Source organism: Bombus pascuorum, chromosome 4, assembly GCF_905332965.1.
Source record: "Bombus pascuorum chromosome 4, iyBomPasc1.1, whole genome shotgun sequence".
In the NCBI taxonomy this organism is placed as follows: Eukaryota; Metazoa; Arthropoda; class Insecta; order Hymenoptera; family Apidae; genus Bombus; species Bombus pascuorum.
The window spans coordinates 8,547,560-8,572,135 of NC_083491.1; the positions used below are offsets into that span (position 1 = coordinate 8,547,560).

The window sequence follows — 24,576 nt, forward strand, 5'->3', positions numbered from 1 at the left end:
GTTCCAGCGTAGACTATTTAACATCGATATTGCTCATTGAAGAAACATCTTACTTCCTGAATGTAATGTATTTCATCAAGTTAAAAAGAATACATTTCTCCTTATTTCGAAGAAATGAGAAAGTTATTTCGAAAGGAATTTTGTAGTAATTTAGTTGAAAGTTAATACTCATTATGGTTTATGGAGAAAATATTTTCAAAAAGTTATGAAAGTTATTTTTTAAATAACTGAATTGTGAGATAAATTAAGAAATTAGAGAATCGGGGAATCAAAAACCTAAAAAATGGAAAAATCCATGGATCATAGAATTAGTGAACTAAAAAATTGTACAATAAAAAAATTGGAGAATAATTTCATTGTTTCCTCTAGTATTTTACGTTTTTGAAAGATGTTCACTTGATACTGAACAATATTACATGTCAAAAACATTTCCAATCTTCAAAAGCTTTATAAACTTCACTGTCATTATCAATGTTACACTCTGCATTATCGAAGTACTTTTTATTCGTTTTCCAGAAGAGAAATATTAAAAAAAAAAAAGTAAAATAATAACTGAAACGCCACTCCACATGATATGTACCCAAATAAAAAAAAATTCATACAATACGTTTCAACTTATCTATTTTTAAAAAAGCCTGAAAATTGTTAAATTTAGAAAATTGCTACTGTAACAGAATAACTCTTATATTAAAATCAGAAGAAAATATAAAAAGTATTTGTCTAATTCATAATGCTGTCATTATATCAATTAACTTTTCAAGAGTTGATAAACTACATCTAATATTATCTCGAAGTCACCCGAGAGTTGAGTCATAAATATTCCTCAGAGGCGGAGTAGAATACCACTTGTTATCGATGAAAAATTATCCAACCCTCTTCTAGTGACTCACCCCGTATAGAAGTGAAATACACGTAAGCGAAGAAGTAACAAGAGCCGCGTTCTTTCTATGCAGTCACGAATAGAAAGGGAAGGAACAGTTGGTCGGTATAACGTATCCCTTGAAAAAGTTTCACGACAAGTTAATAGAAGACTGCGAGCAACTAGCAGTATCGAAGAAATAGTACGCTTGGTTAGAAGAAGTAAGATTGATCATAATATTCCTAACGACCACTGTCTCTAACTTTAACTAAACGAAGAACGTTAGTTCCACAAAGCTGTTGTTACGGGTAAAATACAGTGTCGAAATCTCCCTAATATCCGGAAGTTTTATTAACCAAAGAGAAGGTCTGTTAGTAAGAGTCGTATTTTCCTATCGCAAATACTATTACTACTAGCGTATGAATATTATAGGAGAAAACCCGATAAGGAAATTTTTGTTGATTTTTTGATTTTAATATTTCTATATGATTAAACAGGAAGATTTTAACATCTTTAGCAAGATAATTTTGGTATGAAATAAATGAAATTGAGAGCAGCTTGTTTGTAAAGCAGATTACCGAGACAAACAATATATTAATACCTCCTATATTTTAATATTAAAACGAGCAATATTTTGATTAATTTGACATTTGCGCTCTTGGATTTGAAATTTGATCTTTCATCCTTAAGATTAAAAATTTCTAATACAAAACTTGAAACTCGACGACTGATTATTTTGATGTAAAATTCAAAATTATATTCTGAGCTCTGACATTTGAAATTGAAAATGTGAGATATCAAATTTGAAATTTGCGCTTTCAGATTTGAAATTTAATATCATAAAAAGCAGTATATTTTAAGATCCCTAACAATTCGATTACAAAAAAGCTTTACCACGATACTCTTCACTGGATAAAGAGACACACGCAAGAATATTTACCAATGTTATTCCACCAACAACTATGTGAATAGGTTAGCTTGAACGAAAGCCAAACCTTCCATCTTACTAAAGCAGAGAGAACTGTCTTCCGTAATATTAAACGCTCCGCGTGTCGGTAAATTTACTCGTACAAAGTTAAAGAGTTGGAAAGCGTACGAGCCGGGTTAAAAGGAGGAAAGGGAAAATCAGGCCAGGTTTGGAATAGGAGAAACGAAAAGAGAAGAAGGTACATGTTCGTCAGGCGACGAAGAGAAACGCGAACTTTGGCCTTAAGGGGTAACTTAACTGTTCGGGCGTTCGCGTGAAACTTAAGAACAGTGTATAGACGAGGCTAGACGAGACGAGAGAAGACTTTGGAGGACCTCCAACTAAGAAGGAGAACCTGGTTACATGGTGCTCGACGTAGCAGAGAACAAGCCGGTTAGGGCTGCGACACATCTTGCGGCTCTTAGCCACAGGCCAAGCTCCTTGCTTCCTTGCCATTGTTTGTCTTGTTACTGACTGGAGAATTTCAAACTCGTTCGACCGGGCGAAATCACATTGTAATCAGAGCTATTGTACTAGAAAATCTTCTACTCACAGCGCTGTTAGTTAACCAACCTCAACACTGCGACACACGCAACTGTGCCTCATATTAAACTATATATTGGAATTGATGAGGGTCGCCTGCTATGGAGTTTACGCTTTGGACAATTGTTTGATGTGAAGAAAGATGGAGGTTTGATGCCGTAGTAATAAGTTGAACGATAGAGCAGTGTATCGGAAGTAGGTTATTGGTTTCCTAGGTATTTTGAGTTAAGAACATTCTTGAGGATTAAAAATTCTATGCGATAGAATGATACATAAATTACACCATACGACACATTCCTGCTTATACAATGGCTATAGGAAGTACTTGCACAAAATTTTTATTATAGCACTTACATACAAATTAATTAGATCTAAATACCAGTAGTAGTTCTTTCATATGACTAGAAAACAGCTTCATACTGTGAAGAGAAATGTAAAGCCTGATAAAAAGACGTATTCTTCCTTTACATCTATTTCTGAATATTGTACAAATGTTGATTATCATTGAATTAGTCATTCCATTTGTTTTATACAAAATTTCTTGAATCTATCACTTTGTATTGTTGAAAGGTAATACATCTGACCACACAAATTTTTTTTCCTCCTCAATTAGTTGTAAAGAACGTTACAGTATTCTCTTGTAGCTATCAAATGATATAAAAATCGCAAAATTAGCAAATGTAGACTTATTATCTTCTTTTCTCTCATCTGGCCTTCAATTGACTATTTAAACTTTAAACGTGCTTATATGCGTTCTTTCCCTGTGATCTTCAAATTTAATAAACACAATTCTACGATATTACGCGTGTTTTTTTCTTTTTCATCGAAGCATCATAAATTATTTCACAATTGTCGAGCGAATTGCTTGACTGAATTTCTCTAGGGACTGCCCAGTGGGTGCTTTGCGTAAATAATTGAAAGCAGGTCCACAGAGTTCAACGAAATAAAACGGTTGAATCGATATTATTCGGATCGGGGGCAATTTCTCAAAGTAACTTACTGTAAGAACGGTTAGCCACTTATTGACGACTGATTCCGCGAACTCGATGCTGGCCGAGGTAAAACAATAAACAAAAAACTTCCGACAAAAGTTACCGTGAAAAGGAACTTTGCGATCTCGACTTTTGATTAAATAACAAACCGTACCGCTTGGAAAATCGAGTCGTTTTAAGTGATACCACTCTATTCAGTAACCTTCGAGGAACTTGCGAGAGTTACAACTTCCCGCAACTATTGAATCCTGTAACATTTCAATTCAACTTGGTGATTGTACAATTTTGTAATCGAATTAATAGAAATCACACAACACTCGTAGATATTTTCAAGTCTTGACGAATCATTCGATAAATGGCAAAAAGTTAGTTTCTATGTAGAATCAGCTTTTATTTCATTTTTAGAAGGAATTACAAATATAATTAGAATTAACAGAAGTAAATGACACAAATGTTGGGAGGCAACATCTTCAAATCTAGGCGAATCGTTTAACAAAGGGAAACTAATTTCGTTTAGAATCAATTTTTAATTTCATTTTTAGGATCAATAAAAAATCAATCTTCTACATTTCAGTCTGCTAGTAAAGGAGGATTCAATGAATTTAAATGCACTTTTCTAAATAAGTGTTAGAAACAGAAAATGCTTCATATTTTTATGATACGTATGAGAATATTTTATATAAAGATGATATGGAAAAGTATAAATAATAAAATCTCGAAAAATCTGTTAAAAAATATCTCTTGAAGATGAAACAAAATTGTATATTCACGAAAAAGATGAAACAAGTCTTCATTGAAGTTCCAAATATTCAATAAAAAAGAAAAAAAAGAACAGACATTATTTCGTTTTCAAGTTAAAAATTTCATTTTCCAATTTAATAATAATTTTTAATCTTCCACGAAGCCTGACATCGAATTGTCAGAAACAATTTTTAAAGCTGGATATTAAATGATTATTCGATTTGATGAAGAAGGCCGAGTCGAGCTTAACCACTCCGGCAAGTTTACAGAAATTTTGTACATCGTGAAAAGTTTCACAATTAGTCTTGGAAGTTTCATAATTTTGCAACTTTGGCCGTCTTGTTTTGCTGCAGCACATTAGTGTGCTCGGTTTAATTTATCATTTCACCTCCACTCGGAACTCAACTTTCTCTTCTCCGCCTCATTCTTTCCATCTTTGCTTCTTTCTACTTGTTCACTTAGCGATTCTCTTTCTTTTTCTTTGCGTTCTTTTCTTTTCAGTTTGCCTGTCTCAATCTCGCATGCTGCGCAGTGTTTATAAAAACAAATTAAATCTCAATCTTGGTGAAACCACGCTTGAAAAATAATGGAAATTAAAAAACGATGCTTAGATAAATCTTATAACTGTAGAAAAGTCAGTTTTCCTATAACGTATATTGTGTACAACAATTTAATTTTCGATTCTTACGAATTTTTTATAAGAAAACATGATGAAATCTGTGAACGACGAGCTTTTATTAATCATAGTTCCATAACGACTCAACTTGTTATATACAGTATGTAAAACAGTAAATTGGATGAATTAATCATTCTTTTATTATCGTTCGCTAGTTTTTTTTGTTTAATCAATCATTTATGTCATGCTTTTTAATTAAGAAAATTACACAATTTTAATTTGTACGTATCTTCTGTTGTGATCTTACATATGCCCTGCTCTTTCGTCTTCTCTTCAGATTCATTTCTTTCTACAATAAAGATCGTCTATCGTTATTATAATATCGGGCTGTTTCAAGAATGACACGGCTAAGAAAAATGAATTTTTCAAGAAATGAGATTTTAATGTAAAAAATGATTAATGGTTCAATGATTTAGTAATGAAAAATTTGCTTTCCATTGCGATTTAAATAATATTCTTGGATTTTATTATAAATAATACAATTCATTAAATAATTATAATATTACCATCCTAGGAAATAGTTTATTTTTCAAATTAATTTATTAGATTTAATTAAAAATGCATCATAAATTTCTTCACAAATTCAACTTTCCTCCTTTTAAAAAATTTATTTGTAAAAAACAATTACAAAGTAATTTCTTACGCTCTCGTATATTTCTTGTTATCTTGCATGAAAGACGCAGAAACGTCTTTCTTAACATAATTACATATTTAGTGCTACTTCAGAACTGAAACGTGGAGTGCTCGTCAGATGTTAGGCTTCTTCCAATGTTCTTCGATAGATGTTTGCCGACGACACGTAATTTCAGCTTGTAGTGTTTATGTTCTTGCGATGGCTGATGTTTCACGCGATGCTTACGCTTAAATACACTAACATTATCGATTTCTGTCGGCGCTCTGAAACTGTGAATGTGCAATGTCTATTTAGTCGCATACAACGAGTAAATATTGTATTTTATTATTGTAAATTCGAAAATAAGATTGTAATATTTTCGTGGCAAGGAAAAGCATCGTTATAGAGATATAAATTCTTATTACGTTAGAATCGTGTTTGCGGGTAATTTGTCTAGCTATCTACCAACAAGAAAACATAATATTTTCCAATAGTCCAGTAGTCCAATTGTAAGAGAAATTTCTATATGTATTGCCGTGCAGATAACGAATAAAGGGTTTCACTATTGTTTCCACTATGATTTATCATTAGCAATAACTAGTCGCATATAATGTAAAGATATAAATATAAAGACTACGCCAAACATACACATAATGTGATGAAGGTATTGATAACGATTTTGACTTAATTTTAATTAAATTTAATAATATTATAATGTGTAATGTATCTTTAATTAATGTACCAAAAATCACGGAGGTACTTTTCGGTACCTTTTTTAAAACTCAGTTCAAAGTTGATGGACATTTAAGCACAAAAAATTAGGATGTTAATTCTGTAAAAAAAAATTACTTGCCAGTATGAAAGCATGATACTAACCATAACTTACAAAAATTAAATTAAGCATATAAAATCGGCGAATGAAGACGTTTATAAAAATGTGCCATAAATTGCAGTAAATTTCTAACATTATTTCTGCCAACAAATTGGCAAATTTAATAAAAATTATGAGTAGTATTAAAATCTACACCCATTTCTTTGTATTTCGAGATATAAATGTTATCATTCATAAGCTTCAGTGTTTGGACTTTTATCCATCGCCTGACATATTGTGGAAAAGAAACATTGTTTACGCCGACAATTTATAATAGTCACATAGAAAATGATCTTACCTACCAGGTATTATAAGAACACTATATTTCATATATTTTATACATTTTTTCATATTACGTGCATTTTGTGAAATTCTACATTCTCGAATTTCATATTAAATATGTAAAAATCCGCAGTTTAATAATAGCAAATGTTTCACATTTGCATATATTATATAAAAATTGACTCATCTTCCATTATGTTCCATCCAAAGGTTCATAGACACAAAAATTCGAACTCTATTTCCTCGATTCGTATTCCGTAACCATTTCGCGGCCAATGCTACAGAAGAAGAAGGCCTGTCTCGAAGATTCATAAAACGAGGAACAAGCAGGTTACATTTCCCACGGGAGACGGTATTCTCCTTTCATTTTCAGACTTATTTCCATCCCGGATGGAAAGAACCGGGAGTGGAGGTGTACCACTCTAAGACAGTCCCGAGTAAGTTAGTAGGAGCCCACAGGGATTGCGGGCTTACTCTGCCATCATTCGTTCTGCGACGCGGAAATCAATCTCAACAGCTTCTTCGTATCAATCTCGCATCACACCCGAAGCATACCCGGTCGTATCTTCGGAGTCACCGTTCGTCTCTAGGCTTTATCCTTTTTCCAAGAGGGAAAGAGATTACGTTGAAAATATCGTGGAACTAAACTAAAGAGAGAAGCCAGCTGGTCGATTCGATAGCGGAAGCCTGTCGAAAGCTGAGGATGCTTGTCTGGAAAAACGATGGGCATATTGGCCGGTGTGCCGTGGCGAATCAGTTTCCGCCAGGAAACTCTGCTGAGAGAAACATCAATTCCGGCTGAACGCCGTGAATACAAATTGCACCATCTGACGCTCGTTAAGAAGCCGTGAAACCAGTAGATCGTATTTCTTTTCGCTCCTGATTTAGACAGCGTTTCACGGCTGTTCCAGAGTTTTAAGCTGGGTCAGTGGGACGTGATGTTAAACGAAATCGTGATACGAGGAAATTTGAAGAGCGATTAGTAGCTTTTTTATTTGTCTTTTGATAGATAGCTGAATTTATATGTGCATCTGCTTTATAGCGTTATGTAAATTCTGCTGTAATCGCATTTTTCTATTATCAGAAAAATGCAGGAAATTCGAATAGAAATTAGTAGATTATTTATTTGTCTTTCGTGTTTTTAGACAGGTATATGTAGATAGTATAGCAAACAATGAAATAGGTAGCTAAATTTGGAGTACGTGGAACTATTTCATAGTGTGATGTAAATTCTGCTATAGTCGTATTTTTCTATTACAGCAAAATATAGTCATGAGATATGTATGGACTTACAGACATCGTCGACAGGCGTTCTGCATACGAGATTTGTAGGTGTCCACAAAGTTCTGTAAAATATGGACACAACATAATATACGACATGTACGATATAATACTCCGCATACAATATCCATAGACAATGAATGCGAAATGTCTGCAGATGACGTCTGTAAGACTGTACATATCTATAGTCTTGCAAGTAAGTAGATACATGCTGCATAATTTTAAAGATTCATCTTGTGACATTAGTCAGCAGTGAGTAATAATGGGTTTTGATGTAAATTGTATATTTATCGCGTATCTAATTTATCTGACGTGCCTACATTTATGTGACATAGAAATTTTTATAAAATTTACATTTGTATGGTTTGCAAAATTTTATTATTATGCTTTAAGAATTTTCCATTAGAGAATATCGTAAATGTCGATACTTTTAATTTATTACTCTAGTCATTCTTCTAATCGAAAATATTCTACGGAATCTAGCACTTTTAACAGCACCATATATTTAAATTCTTTGATGCTGCTTAGGGCGAACAATGAGTTAATTCAATAAGACTGAAATATAAAAAATTCTTGGAAGCAAGGAGAACAAAAATTATTTTCAACCACTATTAAACTGCAAATTTAAACTTCCCTAAACGTTTGAGAAAAATTATAAGAATGGAAGAAATATTCCCTGATTAAAATATTAGTTAAATTATTGGTAAATACAACGCGAAATTTAGTACAGAATACAATACACTTCTATAGTATCTTTGTCGTCCAAAGTTGTATTCTATGCTCCTTTACAGTTTCAGTTTCAATCAACGGCAGCCAATCTTCTTCAATCTTATATCATTCAATACTTGCTATATCCCAAACTTGTCCGATAAAAAGGAGAACTGATAAAAACTTCAAACATAACTATTCCGCAGTTGTATGACTTAAGCATATACGATACATCATTCAACATATAAAAATCATGCATCATTCATACAAAAATTTACGAGCACCTTTGATATTTGTGCCAACCACCACGAAGGAGCATCATATACAACATTGTCCAATATTGAGAGAATATACAGAACGTCCCAAGGTTTAACAGCCAATCTTCGTCAATATATTGTTGTATTTATAATAAAATTGCGAAATCCGAAGAGAACAATACCGTGGCTCCTAATATCGCCTTTATTTACATGTCATTGGACTTTCATTTTTGGATAATTTAGAAAAACATAAAACACACTGTAATTTTACAAAACTAGATTATAATTAACAAGAGCATTGAACGTATAACATATCTATTACCAATGTGTTTAGTAAATAAAAATTGTTGATGGGAAAGTTACTAATATACTAAATTACATATTAATATAAGTATATAATACAGGCTATATGCTAATATTAGGCACTGTATTATAAATATATTACCAGATTACTGATATATAGTATCAAACTAAAAGCTACGTTCATATATCTACACAGATACAAATTGAAAACTTCTTTCTATCTGCTACTATATGACAAAGTTTAGCTATTAAATCCAGAAACATGCTATATATTCGCGCAGACTTCATGCTTGCCGACTAAAAGAATAAAAGATCGATTTGGACCTATCGCAAAGTATTAGTTCGCTCGATGATATGGACAAGTTAAGGAAGATAGTAAAAGAATATCGGGGTCATGACGATTGAGCGGAACAGGAATACTTGGACGGTTTAGTCGGTCTTCAGGCGAAAAACTGATTCCTTTCAGCGCTGCTGTTCTACGTTAACTTCGAAAAGTGAACCTTTCATAGATTTTTCTTGCCAATGGATACTCGCTCGAACGTACAAACGTAAGGAGATCGATTGCCGCACCGAAAGTGGACGGAGATTGAATCAGCCAGCAAAACGAACAAATCGTTTGTAGCACTTTTTGCATGACCGACTCTTGTGACTTGTCGCGTTTTGAATCGCGAAAGAGAAGACCGGCAAGGAGAGCTCCTTTTGCCAGTATTAAAGGGCTAACAGGTTTGCGACAGATCTACAATGGAACGGTTTTGCTTCTCTTTAGAGATTTATGCTGAGTGCTGGTCTTTTGTCGTCGTTGCTTTTTAACGTTTTGAAAGACAAATTTGTTAAAGGCAGAAGGAGAATATTAGAGTTCTTGTTTTTCTGAGAAAAAGAACGTATATGTATTATGCGATCATTACCAAGTGATTAATAATGATCATATAAATTTTATATTAGGAATATAGGAATTTTTACTATTTCATCGAGAATTTCATACGCTCTGAAATAATTTTATTCCATAAATAATTGCATGAAAAATTTGAATTTCTTAATGTAACTAACCCAAACCTAACCGAAGCATCGAGTTAATTACTGATACACCAATAAACTTTAAATACTAGGCTATCTAAATGTTAACAAATTGCTATTACGCCTGTGAAATACGCAGAGCTAATTGAAAAAGCAGTACTACTGAAAATAGATGAGTCTCCTTGCAAATTGATACTAAAGAAGTAACGACCAGCAGACGTCTCGTCATAGACGCGGACGTTTTAATTACGAAGAAGAATAAGATACTCTGCTTCTTCTTTCTTGTTCCAACAACGGAATCAACGTCAATCAAGGAACTTCGTAACACGTTCAACGAACACGGCCCCTTCGTTTAATTAAACCGTGCTAGTACGGTCAGTAGCATCAGTGATTACATGAAAACTAAATGTAGAAGCTAACCCATACTTCATTCTCTATGTATTTTCAGTCTTCTACTCTTAATAATTCCGTTTAAAGAATTTTCACCGGTATATTTTATAAAATTTAAAATAACGGAAGTTGTAAACAATTTTATTAGATTTTTGTTATTAAAGCGTTATTAAAATTGTTAATCAATTTAATTAAATATAAATTCTACACATTTATTTTTGTACTTTTTATACTCTAACAAATATTTTCTTCCGTACTACAAGGTTTGCACGTGTATTAAGAAGATTTTTATATACGAAACACGTGTAATACACGTATCAAAAGATTAAAAATATACGACTAATTATTTGTTTTCATATTTGAGTGCACGGGTATAAAAAATCTTCATTTTGCCTATAAATACATAATTAAAGGGAAATATAAAATTGTTTGTGAAGAAGAAAGCAAGATAGAGAAAGAGAATATTGTTATCCCAGAAAGATGGCATCTATTAGAACACACAGAAGCATTAGTATTCTTGTTTATTAAATCAACTTCTCTAAAATATACTATAAATATAAAAATAAAATATATATAACGAATGTAGTCAGAAATTATCATTTCTCACCACTAACATGCTTAAAATAATAATTTTCAAGTTTCAAACTTAAAATAATAATTTCTACGTCTCATACTAATTCTCAGCAATCCAAGGCGATGCTAATCAACAGAAATTTTATTGTTATATCGTCATTAATCGCCGTTACTGTACCAAAGAAATATTTTCTAATTCTGAAGAATATACTGCACCCAAGAACACGTTCATTTTTATAAACGCTATGAAGAGGAGGAACTGAAAAATGCAAAAGGAAAGCTGTTCCGCGATTATTCTTATCTTAGAGAAGTTAAAGTTTACTAAAACAGCAGTGGCAACTTGTCTGCAACACGTCAGACGAAGGAAATCCAACCGTGGGAATTCAATTAATTCTCCCCGATATTCGTTCACTTTCGTCTTCGCCCGTTAAAATACACGAACGATTGCAATCGCTTGTAAAAGTTCTTTTTCCGCCGTCGCCTTTTCTTTATCTCCTTTTTCTCCAATCTAGAAGTAACCAGTGAGTTCGTTCCTTTATTTAAGGTCCATTGGTATTCTGAATTTAAAAGAAACGCAGAGAAAGAAGAGAGAGGAAGAATGGAAGAACGATGAGGAAAGAACGGTTCACGAGGATCAAGAAGAGCGTGGATCAGAAATCGGAACGAAATCTGGATAATAGCGAATCGTTGAAACTCGTGGCATGGCCGGTACAGTTGTATGCAAATGAACGACATACGTCATCAATATGCACCTAGGAAGTTGAATTATTACGTGGATGAAACGTTTCTCATGGTGATTTCCAATGAAGTTGAATTGGGTCATTGATTTAACGCGTTACAAAGTTATGGTATTTCGTATCCATTATACTTAATAATACTCAAATGGAAAATTACGTTGCTTGTATAAACGTAAATAATAGAATTATGTCGTTTATTAGTGTTTCCAATCGCTGTTCCATCCAAATTATCGTGCTTTGGAAATGTGAATATTTTACGTTTTCCCAAGTAGCAGTGTTTGGAAACTAAATTCATGATTGTTTTAGTTTTATCGGCTTCGTTATGCCCTTTTCCTTTATTATAATTATTACTTGAAAAACAGTGCTGTTTTGTAGCTTTCCAGCATAACAAAGGTAAGCTAAACACCGTACAATTGGAAGCTACAGGAACTCTTGATCTAATATTAGATTAGTGCTAAAGTGGAAGGATGTTGATCTTCGGTAAGGAAATAGGTGGAACCAACTATGTTGTTCAACTAAACATTCAACTGTACTTATGCTCCAATGTTCGATTGGCTAACTAGAAACTTAAAGTTATAAAATATCGACGTTTCAAACTCTGTATGAAACTACCCTACTTTTTAAAATAGACAGTGAACGATCGTAAGAGTAGCACGGATAAAATAAAAATCTTCTAATTAATACATAAAAAAGTTGAATATATACTTGGTCAACTTATCTACGTTAAAATCTACTTAAAAATATATTATATATATATACTATGTTTGTCAGAGTACTCATAAAGAGTTCGAAACTTTCCAGTCGGATTCGAAAACATTTGCACTACGCTCAATCCCATTTCTAACATTGAATCTAGAACAATGGACTATAAACTTTATCATTTCAAATGCTGTACTATTTCAGCAGTACGTTTGTCGAACAACTAACTTGGACTAATTGTTATCGAAGGACGTTTCATCGTATTCCACGTGGCATTTAAATCCTTCGCAAGAATGGAAAAAATTCGTGTCTTATTTCCTCGCTGCTTGCATCGTCTACGATTTCAATTTATCAATCGAGTACAACCACACATAGAAACCAATCTTTCCTTTTGTCAACACGAAACCTCATTACCGACATTTCGCACGTGGAATGTGTGGCGTGCAACGCGTCTAGACAAACCGAATACTATAGATGACAGGCGTCTGATGCGGATAGACCGCGGAAGAGTAAATTTGTGAAGCAAGCAAAATTTAATTCGCTATTCAATGCATGGGCATAACGTGTGTCATCTATCATATACGTTTACGAAGGGAGAAGCCGCTTAACTGTACCGCCCGCAGCTTTTGACACATTCCTTACTGATCCACGTGCCTTTGTACCATACACGAGCCCCTGAAAGCCTGCTTCGCGATACCGGCATGATCGATGTTGAAGATTTCCGCCAACGCGTAGTCACACAATACCTAACCATTGCCATACGCGTTGCTTCTATTCCAGTCCGATGCTAGGTGAATTAATTTCCGGTTGTCTTGCGCAATCTTAATCATACAGTTCTGCTCGCGTTATTTTACTCCAAAGAAATTTGACTTTAAAGATTAGCCTGTCCTGTAACTTCAACCGATAGAATTAGAATCTGGAGCTGTGAATATTTTTCGAGTGTTAGAGATGGGCTCTATTTGAGTTTCAGGGCGCGAAACGTTGCTTTACTTCGGAGCAATTTTACTTTAGAAATTACTCTATTTTTTAATCTCAAATGGAGAAACCGGAATTTAGTGTGGATCTTTAGTTGCAAATGACTGACTGCAGTTTCAGATGTTGGAAATGCGAAAATCAGCCGAGTGTCTGTCAAATGCTGTTTGAGAAGTGCACGACTAATATTTTTTGATATATAATGATTTTCTCTTATTGGTCCACTTAAAGAATATATCGCAGTGAAAATAGATATATGTGGCTTGTCATCAGGAATCAATATTGATCTGTGTTAGGGTAGATACGATTATCTTGTACAAAAGTGGATAATATATTACAATGCAATATGTAGAATGAAAACGTGAGTGCGATTTTCTGCACTGCCTTAAACCAACCAGCAGGAGATTCACTCTGTAGAACTACTTTCAAGTAGAAGACCCTAGTTTTAGGTAAACGTAACTGACTATTTCTGTCTGAGTAATACTGGAGATCTCTATAGTTCGCTTAGACGAGTGGAAGACTGTGCAAAATAAAAGAAAGTTAGAGTTTGTCAAATAAAATTGAGATATTAAAAAGATTGAAGTTGATGCATTTTAGCAGCTGACAATGGCAAACACAATGACGTCGAAGTAACTTTGAGAACTTAAGCGTGAAATTAAAATTCCTTGCTACCAAATGAACTAAATATTTATATCATATTAAGTGAATTTTCATAGTTCGTCGATTAAACTAGATGGCATTGCGTGTTACATATTACTTGAATAATTTAGTTGAAGTACGATTATATGATAAATAGATTTTATTATCAAGAAACGTGGAGATAATAGCACTTTTGACAAAAATTTTCGAATACACGTATACATTATGCATACTACATACATCCATATAAATGTGTTATACTTTTATATAGGAAATATTAGTAAACTTGAGTTTATTTTCGAAAATGTAGCTAAAACATATAAATCTCTTTTTCGTATCGTATCTCTCGTTTAGTACCGTGCACGATTAAAAAAAAGAATTTTTTTTTAAATATAGAAATTCCCTTTCAAAAATAAAAATGATTAAAATAACAGATGTACACGCAGTATGGAGAAAAAAAAGACAAAAGAAAGGATCGAAATACATATTCTATCATAAAAATTTATTGTTAGTGATACGTATCGGAAAAAATATCTGCAGGTTTGCAATTTTATTTAACATCTAAACAGAAAAACCAATAATGTCATGTTCTATAAATTTTTAACTGTACCGCGCTTGCAACCAATTCATGAACAATATTTCATAAACAAATTTCCTCCGCACTTTAATAACAGAATGCATATCAGTTCGTAGTAAGCCACTGAAAATATAGACAATAGAGCCTGAAATGTCTTCAAATTTTAAAACGCAAGAAATGTAGAACTATTGAAATTCTAATGTAAAAAGTATCTTTATCCAAGAATCTGATTGTTCCCAAAATTATTAAATACTCGTATCTTATTTTCTCCTTACCGTATATAATAAAATTAGCAAAAAAAAAAAAAAAGAAAAATTAAAATTTTATTAATTTACATTTATTTATAATAATGAATATTTCTATTATATACAATATGAAGGAAATAGGGTAAGAATGATTAATGATTTCGAATACTTACACGTCAAGTTTTTCCATCGTCATTTCAAATTACTACGAAGCTGTATTCTCGTGAAATATACAATTTTTATAAAATATCAATTTTCGAAGCGATAAAAGTTGCAGTTTGCAAATAATTGTCAGCCTTTCAAATTGACTATTATCATTTGAAACTACCCCTCGAAGTTCTTCAGAACGTAGTACACCGATCGTATACGTGTATTATCAGACATTAGTCTATCTAATGATAGTTAGAACGTGGAAAAGGTAACGCAGTTATCCCTAATCATTATAATTATACTCATAAATAAGAACGTTTCTCGACCGTACTTTCTGTTTTTCCTTCCCAGCATACTATTCTCCCGTGTTATCTAAATTTCATCTTAGCTTTCCCCTTTCGAAGCTACGGAAGTGCTTGTCCGGAAACTTCTGCACGCTACGCGATGTTAAAGGATATTTCTTGGAAAAAAATAAAAAATAAAAGTTACATGATATCGTCTTCCACTTCTCTCCCTTTTTTATTAAAGAAGGAAGAAAAATATATAATAAACCTTATCTATAATAAGCTAATATGGACTTAAGGTAAATTTAAAAATTAAAAAGAGTTGAGAAACATTTCTGTGAAAAAAAAAGAAAGTTACGCGATATCTTTCTTTTTTGTCCTAGAATTCACGCTAGAAAAGTATAATACATGGAACACATAGAACAATACATAGAAAAGAGACTTATAAACGAAAAAGATTGGAAAATATTTCTTGGAAGAAAATAAAAATGACAGAATATCATTCCCTGTTTCTTTTTCTTTCTTTTTATTAAAATGCAGGTTACAAAAGTACAAAATAAATTTCACGTGTACTGATCCAAATGTGTGTATAAGCTACATTTGTAAAAAAATTGAGAAATATTTCTCTGCACAAAAATAAAACATAACATAAATTTAGAAAATTGAAAATATACCTTACATATAATAAATCAAGCAATAAGTGAAATTTATAAATAAAAAAAAATAAAAACAAGGAAATCGACTAAGAAATAAATAAAATAATTATGTGAGTCGCTTAACGTGGTCCGTTTTCTGTCGTGAGCTCTTGATGAAACCAAGGAACTCCAATTCGGCGACTGCTTGAGTAAAACGAGCTCTAAATCTCCGTTAAGGATACCGTGAACCATCATAAAATTCACACGTGTTCTCGTGTGAATTATTCAAACAAGAGGCATACGATCCCAGCGAGTAACCACTACGAGCTTACGATTTCACCATTACGAGCTATGATATGAATTTCAAACGTACCGCGGTTAGACAAATCTTCGTACGTTCCATTACTCCTGGATCGTACGGACGTGAGAAAACCTCTAAATGAAAAAGGATACTGTAATTTTGGGTCCACGTCCCGTTGTTCCTTTGTACTACCCACTGGATCCACGATAATTAAAAATGCCTGCAAGAGTATTATAATTATTTGTGATGGCTACAAGAGTATCTGTTTTAGAGCTAAAGTGATATAGCTTTCTGCACGATGCAAGGATGTTTAAATTAGAACAGTAGATGCAAGAATCTAGAGATAATGTTTAATCTAAAGCCTACATTTCTAATGTGCAAGGAACGACATTCTAATTTAGAAGATTACAAAGTCTTTTTCCAGAAGATCATCGCATCTTGGTTGCAATTATTTTTATAATATTCAATTTATTCAATGTATTTTATGATACTTTAATAATTTTACAATATTCTATCAACTATAGTAAGGAGCATATTTTTATTTTTATTCGATTTATGCTCGAGAAGAAATGCGATGAAGAGATAGATAATATAGTCATACAGTATCAAATAAAAATGACAGTCTTAGGAAATTATAGTAGAAGTGTCATTCATTTAAGGAGCTTAAATCAAAAGAGGTTTCATAGAAAAGCTTATTCATCCTTAAGAATGTAAATTTCATAAGCATAAACAATATTCAATAAACAAAATTGTTCTGCACATTTGAATTTTTTGAATTACCATCGATACATAATAATAATCGATATGTAATAAATATTGTATGTAAGTCAGCGAATAAACGAAGAAAATTACCAAACAAAATAGTGTTCGTGCATATTATTGTTTAAAATAATTCATAGTCAATTAACAATTAATTAAATTATTCTTTCGTTAAATACGAATTTCAAACAAAGGAATATTTAGTAAAAAGAATTGTATGAACTAGCCGAGTATTTTTAGCGTAATAAGCTGTATCTTAAAGGCAAACAGGAGCCTGTTACACCATTAAAAGCCTGCCTTTCTATGCGAATGTGGCTTAACACCTTACGGACCGTGGTCGACGACCGTGAAAATGGAATTCTCGGAAAATGCTCCTGTCTCCAGTCATTTCGCTATTTCGTGGCGTAATTTTTTCGTATTCGTATAAAGGAACATAAATGTCGGGGATTAGGCGACGCAAAAGTGCTTGGATTTATGATTTAACACGTAACGAGATAAAATGTACTTCGCAACAAATGCAACGAAACAATTAGAATATTAATTTTATCTGGAATATTTTATACAAAATATCATGAAAATTTTCATATAAAAATATGTACTGAATTTTTATTGCAAAATTGAATATTATTTTTTGCTGATAATTCTAATATTATCTATGTTTACTGTATAATATTTTTGAAGCTTCCACAAATATTTCTTTTTTTTTTTTTAAATTCTATATCACGAGAGCAGAAATAAATCAATATATAAACTAAACAAAAATTACGATACATTCGTATTTTCTACCCCGATGAAATAGAATAAAATGCATCGCTACATATATGTATATTCGTAAATAAACAAGCATGTGAACTTATACTATAACATTGAGTTAAAACTTTTTGCTAACGTAACATCGAATCATTGTATTATATTTACATTAACGTAAAATAGATTTATGAAATAGATATAAAATTAGCAAAATTCTTTAAAAATTGAGCAAAAGCTTGACATATATCATCAATATTCGTAAAAATATTCTGAAATATATAATACGTTGGAAATAATAGAAATATTATTTGGTTCCACCAAAAAACGGACATTTATATTAAAATGTCAATAAATAACAACTAAACAAGTCTAATATTCTAGTTATTTTCCATCACAAAATCAAATAACTTTCATCTGAAAAACTTTTCCTTGATCTTTATATATATATACGTTTTCTATTCCATTCAGGAATGTATCTCCATATATCTCTAAATGTAGAAATACTTGCAGAAATCACTTATATTCATCAAGCAAAGTAATTACAGACAAATATGTAGGGATATTAAATCATTTGAAGGAAAGAGTTTAATCTCAATTACACGAAGCAATAATTTATAAAAGTATATTATCGTGTACTATCTCTTCCATCTTACTATTTCTTTAACAGCTCCACGTAATTTAGAGATCACTTACGTATGCATATACTTGGACTTTAATTTCCTTTGTCCAATGCTTACACCAGGTGAATTTCCAAGCTCTTAATGACCGCGAAAAAATAAAACAACCCTCAGCCCCTTTCCAGTTCGACCCCATTTATAACACAGCGCTCGCGTGAATCACTCGTTCGCCAGTCTGATTAAAATCACAAAACGAACGAACGCATACAGTTACTCACGAAAGTATTCGAACACTTCTAGAAACCTTTTATATACATACTGTGTTACATAATATGTATTATATTATACAAAACATTTTGAAATTTCATTAGTATCGAGAATAACGAGACAGAAGCAATGAAACACAAATAATGAGACACGATTGTCATGAATATATGATAAAATTTGCAACAAATCGGAAAATGCATCTAGAAGCTACAATATATTTATTGCAAGTATACCTATGTTTCGCAGAGCTCACAAACATTTTTAAACACTCAATTATCCATTATATTAATAAGCCTTAACATTGTAATTTCCTACTAAATATATGTTTGCAGTAGGTATCTTTTATCTTCTGTATACATTTTCAAATTGGTTTCAAGTTTGATCAGTATTGTCGTGTCTCATTACTAATTAATTTAATTTTCCATCATAGAATCAAACAACTTTCATTTGAAAATTTAATGATATTATTATTTAAAACAAAAACAATGTAAGAAAATATTACTTTTAAATGTTTCATAAAACGTATACGATATATAAGTGGACAAAAATTTTTCATGGTAATTGTGCAAATATTTTCGTGAGTTATTCTATGTATTAATCTGTAAACACGAACACGAAACAGATTGCTACCTGTAACCAGTCGTACATATTGATCAGCTTCCTGGATTCTAAGTGCAACTTGTAAATTATACTGAGGTCAGGCAGCGTGGATGGGATGGCGTCGTCGTTCTCCAATTTGCAGCACTCGCACTGAAATATGTATTTCCAATTAACTTCAACGTGCAAGACAGAGACCTCGGCATCGTTTCCCATTACGAAAAATCTATAATCGATATTCAACCACCGATAGAGGGTGAGGACGATAGCATCGGAAGAATCGTAAGCCACAATGAACACACGAACAGAGGGGAATGAACGTTCGTTCAAGTCGCGAGTCTTCCAGACGAAACCAATTGAATGAGGATCACGAACACTTCTTAACGAATTATATTTCGAATGGGATGCAGAAATAATCTACGCAGACAATTCATGGAAGAGGAGAAGATATTCCTTTCGTAAAATATATGAGGAGATGATTTTTATGATTTCTTGAGTGAAGAGTTTATTGAAGTATCGTGTTTCTGATTCCTCGTGAAAATAATTTCATACTCTCAATTAATTACTTTAAAGATAGTACGAAATTCTGGATAATATGGTATTATGAAATATGATTATGAATCTAGTACTATAGAATTTTAGTATAGAATTTTCGACATTCTAATATTAATAAATTCACCCAGATAATATCTTGTTTTCAAAGCTTAATTTTATTTACTTTAATTAAACTCATGCAACATCCACACCACAAACTTCACAAAAATTATTTCTGTTTCACTTACATTTAAGTACACATGTGGATCGTTCAATCCCGTGTGTATCGCTGCTCTCAAAGATCCACGAACATGTTGTTTCGCTAAATTTCCATCATTGAAGCAAAATATTTCGTTCCCAGGTACGTAATGAGGATTGATGAGGTACACAGAAAACACTTTCTGATCTAAATAATCAATCAAATCCTGTTGAGCTATCTTATAGGGCGATCGAGATTGCGTTTGGGACATTTTCAATAATTTCTACAGCGGAACACAAAGCAAAGTATTACAATTTTCTTATTTTTCCAGAATACACGCGTCAGCTGAAAAACGTTGTATTTTATTCCAAACCTCTTTCAATTGAAGTCGACTGAGTTTTTCACCGGTAGAAACGATATCGACAGGTTTCGAAGCTACTTCTAAACTAGCTTCCTCGATTGTTTTTATACGGTCCTGTAGATCTGCTTTAACTTTCTTCATAACTGAGTCCTTCGAATTTTCCATAATTGTTGTAAAAGAGTTCAATTTTTCAAGAAATTCCTTCTTGGATAGAAAACTTAGTAATTGCAGGCATTCTTTGTACTCTTGAGATTCTCTCAAATCACTCATATAAACTGCTTTTGTGTAATATTCACGTAGCTAAAATGGTATTAAACTAAATCTAAAAAGAAGATTCTCTAAATCTTCCAAATTTTGTCGAAACGTATTGAAATTTTATTGCATGTAGATTTGGTACACTATTCTGAGAAAAATATTAATTTTTTATTAGGTTGTACCTGTTTACCCATTGGTGCATTTGGTAATGTCGACATGAGATCATGCAGGCACTTGAGTATTAACAAAAATCGGTGCATATATTGATGAAAATTATTTAAGAGCTGCGTCAGCGTTTCCTATAACAAGCCCTAGGTATAAATCAATGTTAATTTTATATATGTATGATTTTTATCTATATCATGACTTTTTTTATATATTTTATAAATTTTTCAATAATTCTTACTTTTCTGTTATGTTAGGATACATATATAATTTTGCCAAATAGCGATACTATGCATTTAAGAGTTAAATATGTAAGTATAAAGCCGTACCTTAAACTTATTATCATCAAGCAATTCATCTTTGTTTTTATCATTCGTAAGTTGTTTAATATATTTTTCTATAGAAGGCAATTTTTTAATTTCCACCCAATCCTCATCTGTTAAAGAAGAAATCCTGCTTTTTATCTTTTGTGGTTGACAACAGAGAGAATTTATATTGTTTGCGTAAAAATGTTGTATCATACATATCTAAAAACGTAACGATAACTTAAACGAAAAGTCGGATATAGGAAATAAAAAAAGTTGTAAACAAAGAATGAAGTAAACCGATACCTTGTAACTTTGTAAAAAATTCTCTACCGAAAAATCATAAAACAAAAAGATATCCGTTAAAAATTGAAACGCGCGTCCAGTCAACTTAAATGGGATATTTGTACAAAAAACAGTCTTTTCTAACACATCTGACAAAATATTAATTTGTTTTTGCATATGGAATACCTGAACAAAAATTATGATTTTAAAAAGTGACTGTATTTTAGAAATTTCTATATTTTATTATCTTCTTTATTATATTTATAATTCCATGATGCATTTGTTGCTTACTTGAACATTCAATTTTGATGTAACATCGTATGTTAAAGATCTATGGATGGCATGTAAAGTAGTTGCAACACCAAAAATAAGAACAAATTTCATTGAATTGACATATGAACTGAAAGATATAGAACATTAATTAAATAAGCTACCGATGAGCCTGTAACATTCCAATATACAATCAAGAGACTCTAATACCTCAATATTAAAATAAAATCATGCAGTACCGCAGGAGAAGAACTTTCAAAATCAGTTATCATTATAACCAGAGGATCATTTCGATCACAATTTTTTTGGTGCCATAATTTTAGATTCCTCATATGACAGTGGATTTTCTTAATTTGTATACCTTCATCATCCTACAGATAAATGTACTACATGTAACATCTAATACTGGATATTTCTAATAGTTTGGTAATTGCGCTAACTGAAGTAGTACCTTTTCATTATTCATCAACTGATAAATTGATTCTTCTGTGAGATTCTTTATATTATTCGAGTCTCTATCCCATATAACAGCGATATGATTTGTTATTGGTTTTAGCTTAGAAACTACTCTTTGAAACATTATCTTGTGATCAGAAACATTAACTCCTGTAATGCCAATAGTTTCATAAATCCAGTCATTAAATTTAAAATGATACGTATATATTCAATTATATTACCAGTTAATAAAATAGCTGTCTGTATCTCATTCTGAAATTCCTCTATTGGTTTATCTTTAATCTTGGAAACAAAAGATTCTAAATCATTTAAAACTTGTTGAAACATATTGGACCTTATAGCCTATAATTTTGAAAGATCTTATTGATGCAATAAATGTGATAATGAAATGACTCTTGTGTATTAGCATTTAATATAGAAGAAATACCTCTATAGCATTTTGAATGCTTTCCCATGTTTCTTTATAAGTAAGATACCATGATGCATTTAAATAATCTGGTGGTTCAAATTTTGTTTGTTTATTCCCAATCTTATAAGCACCTTTGTGTACAAAGACACCCTAGAAGTATTTTAATATTCTTTGATAAAGTGTAAAGATTTTATAAGAAGGTTATAACTTGAAAAATAAATAACATATATAATAAACAATGACTTTGTCCAAAGATATAAATTTATGAAATGTTAAAAGAACAAAATAATCACTATGCCTAAAAATTATCACAACAAAATTAAACTTATTAAATTCTAATGTTTTAAATCAATGTTAGGAAAAGAAGAGCAGTACATAGATAGAACTTAGAATTACTTAAAATTACAATATTAAATTATCTCGTACAAGTATTAGCTAACTCAACCATACGATATACAAAGTACCGCGTTTGCACTTTGAGGTTATATAAGTAGAAGCAACAGGTGCACTGTACCTTTGATACTGATACGTTGTCCATATTATCCAAGAAATGTTCATAAAACCATATATTTTAATAAAACAATCAAAAACTATTCCAATCACTAAAAATCATGTCATTAACATGGAAAACACAGAAACACTTCTTACATACCCACTAACTGATCACAACCGTCGCACTGACTAGTTTCAGAGACGATCCTAGAGTGCGCTAATCATCAGCGCGCTTGTCTTCATAAATTTAAATCACTCAGTTTCTTTAATTTATTGATTACTAATTGTAGATCACTGAAATTCTTTTAACTATTTTTCCATATTAGCCACATTTAATCAAAATTAAAAATTTCTCTGATAAATGCTTTTGCTAATTAAAAAAAACAAACTCTCGTATTATATTACATACTCCATTTTCTAGGAGGATTTCTTAGAAATTTCCGAAGATTTATTCTGCAAAAAGCAAGACAACAAATAAATGAAAGTCTATCGCTTCAAGTAATTTCGAAACATTTCTTAATAATAATAACTATCCTCATTAAGCGCAACATTACTCTGAATATTCAGTTGCACGCGGTGCTTCATGCAGTACCATATTGCATTTCGCATCATACACGTATTAAAGATAATTTGAATCAACGTGTTCGCCCTGCAAATGACCAGCACACTTACAACCAACGCAACGCGAGTAGTGTAACCAGAGGCGAGGCTGGAATTTTGAAAATTTGGCCGTACCAGGGGCCTAAGGCTGGGTAATTGTGATATTCGAATTTCACGAGCGTAAGCTGCCCCGATCATCATCTGAATCGCAAATGCGCCGATTGAATTCGCCGAGCAAACAATCCGGAAACCGAGAGTTTGATGCCACGTTTCCGTGCGGAGGGCAATGGAGAGGAGGGCGTTCGCCGAACTTTCGTTAAACTGGTAGGGGTGGAAGTGTGCTACTTGCTCGCCGAACTTGCCTGCCAGGAACTCGTAATTGATTTAAAGAAGTGTCCAAACAAGATGCCATGCCCCGTGCCTCACAGTGTACTGAAATATCCTCGCTGGGGTGCGCCCGTGTAAACGATCGTGCAACGGCCACTGAAATCGAAATTATTCCGAGCTCGCCAAGCATATTTCAGCATTTCTATGAGCTCCGCCGGAAGTCTGTTTGCCCATCCATCTTTCCTCAAAATTTCATCCACGAATACATGTTGCGAATCGGCCTGCACTGAATCCACACGTATGCTTGCATTGGCGGGAATTTGATCGTGGAATGTATAGTTTTAATATTATTCAAAGTTCAATTGTTTGATATTTCTGCTATATGATACCTTTATGGGCGAACAGCGACAGGTAGAGAATTTTTAACATGAGGGAAATATTTATATTTAATCTTAATTTATATTTAATTTCGTAAATTATTTGCGCGTTTAGAGGTTTTGGATGAGAGATATTAATTCTGCTGACTTGTAGGTTTTTATGTTGTCGATATAAGTACTGTTAGCTCAAAAAAAATTTAGTCCTAAAAAGTATTTAAATATGTTGAAACAAAGACACAGCG

At 32.2% G+C, this 24,576-nt stretch overlaps 2 protein-coding genes across 5 annotated transcripts in view; one reads left to right on the forward strand and one right to left on the reverse strand.

Moving 5' to 3' along the window:
• Positions 1-24,576, forward strand: part of LOC132906575 (fasciclin-1) — a 386,191-nt gene that overhangs the window by 258,511 nt on the left and 103,104 nt on the right. The gene's annotated exons all lie outside the window — the stretch shown is intronic.
• On the reverse strand, positions 15,077-23,214 carry LOC132906576 (origin recognition complex subunit 3). 2 transcript variants are annotated; one of them, XM_060958879.1, is made up of 14 exons: positions 23,053-23,214; positions 22,557-22,688; positions 22,351-22,471; positions 22,125-22,279; positions 21,884-22,044; positions 21,695-21,803; positions 21,425-21,589; positions 21,143-21,340; positions 20,831-20,947; positions 20,406-20,693; positions 20,082-20,315; positions 19,333-19,452; positions 16,462-16,529; positions 15,077-16,229 (listed from the first exon to the last, which is right to left on the reverse strand). In XM_060958879.1, the coding sequence occupies exons 1-14, from the start codon at positions 23,074-23,076 to the stop codon at positions 16,136-16,138; spliced, it is 1,986 nt and encodes a 661-aa protein (XP_060814862.1). In that variant the 5' UTR covers positions 23,077-23,214; the 3' UTR covers positions 15,077-16,135. The 2 variants fall into 2 exon arrangements, with proteins under 2 accessions (XP_060814862.1, XP_060814863.1); XM_060958880.1 differs by lacking the exon at positions 21,425-21,589.

What these genes read in the sequence shown, in the direction of transcription:
- LOC132906576 (XM_060958879.1), bottom strand. Translation starts at nt 23,076, where the DNA reads ATGGACAACGTATCAGTATCAAAG. An exon ending in ATCCACATGTGTACTTAAAT is followed by an intron (nt 19,453 to 20,081) that starts GTAAGTGAAACA and finishes TACATATTTCAG; the next exon opens with TGCGAGTGCTGCAAATTGGA. An exon ending in GACGTGGACCCAAAATTACA is followed by an intron (nt 16,230 to 16,461) that starts GTATCCTTTTTC and finishes ACGGAGATTTAG; the next exon opens with AGCTCGTTTTACTCAAGCAG.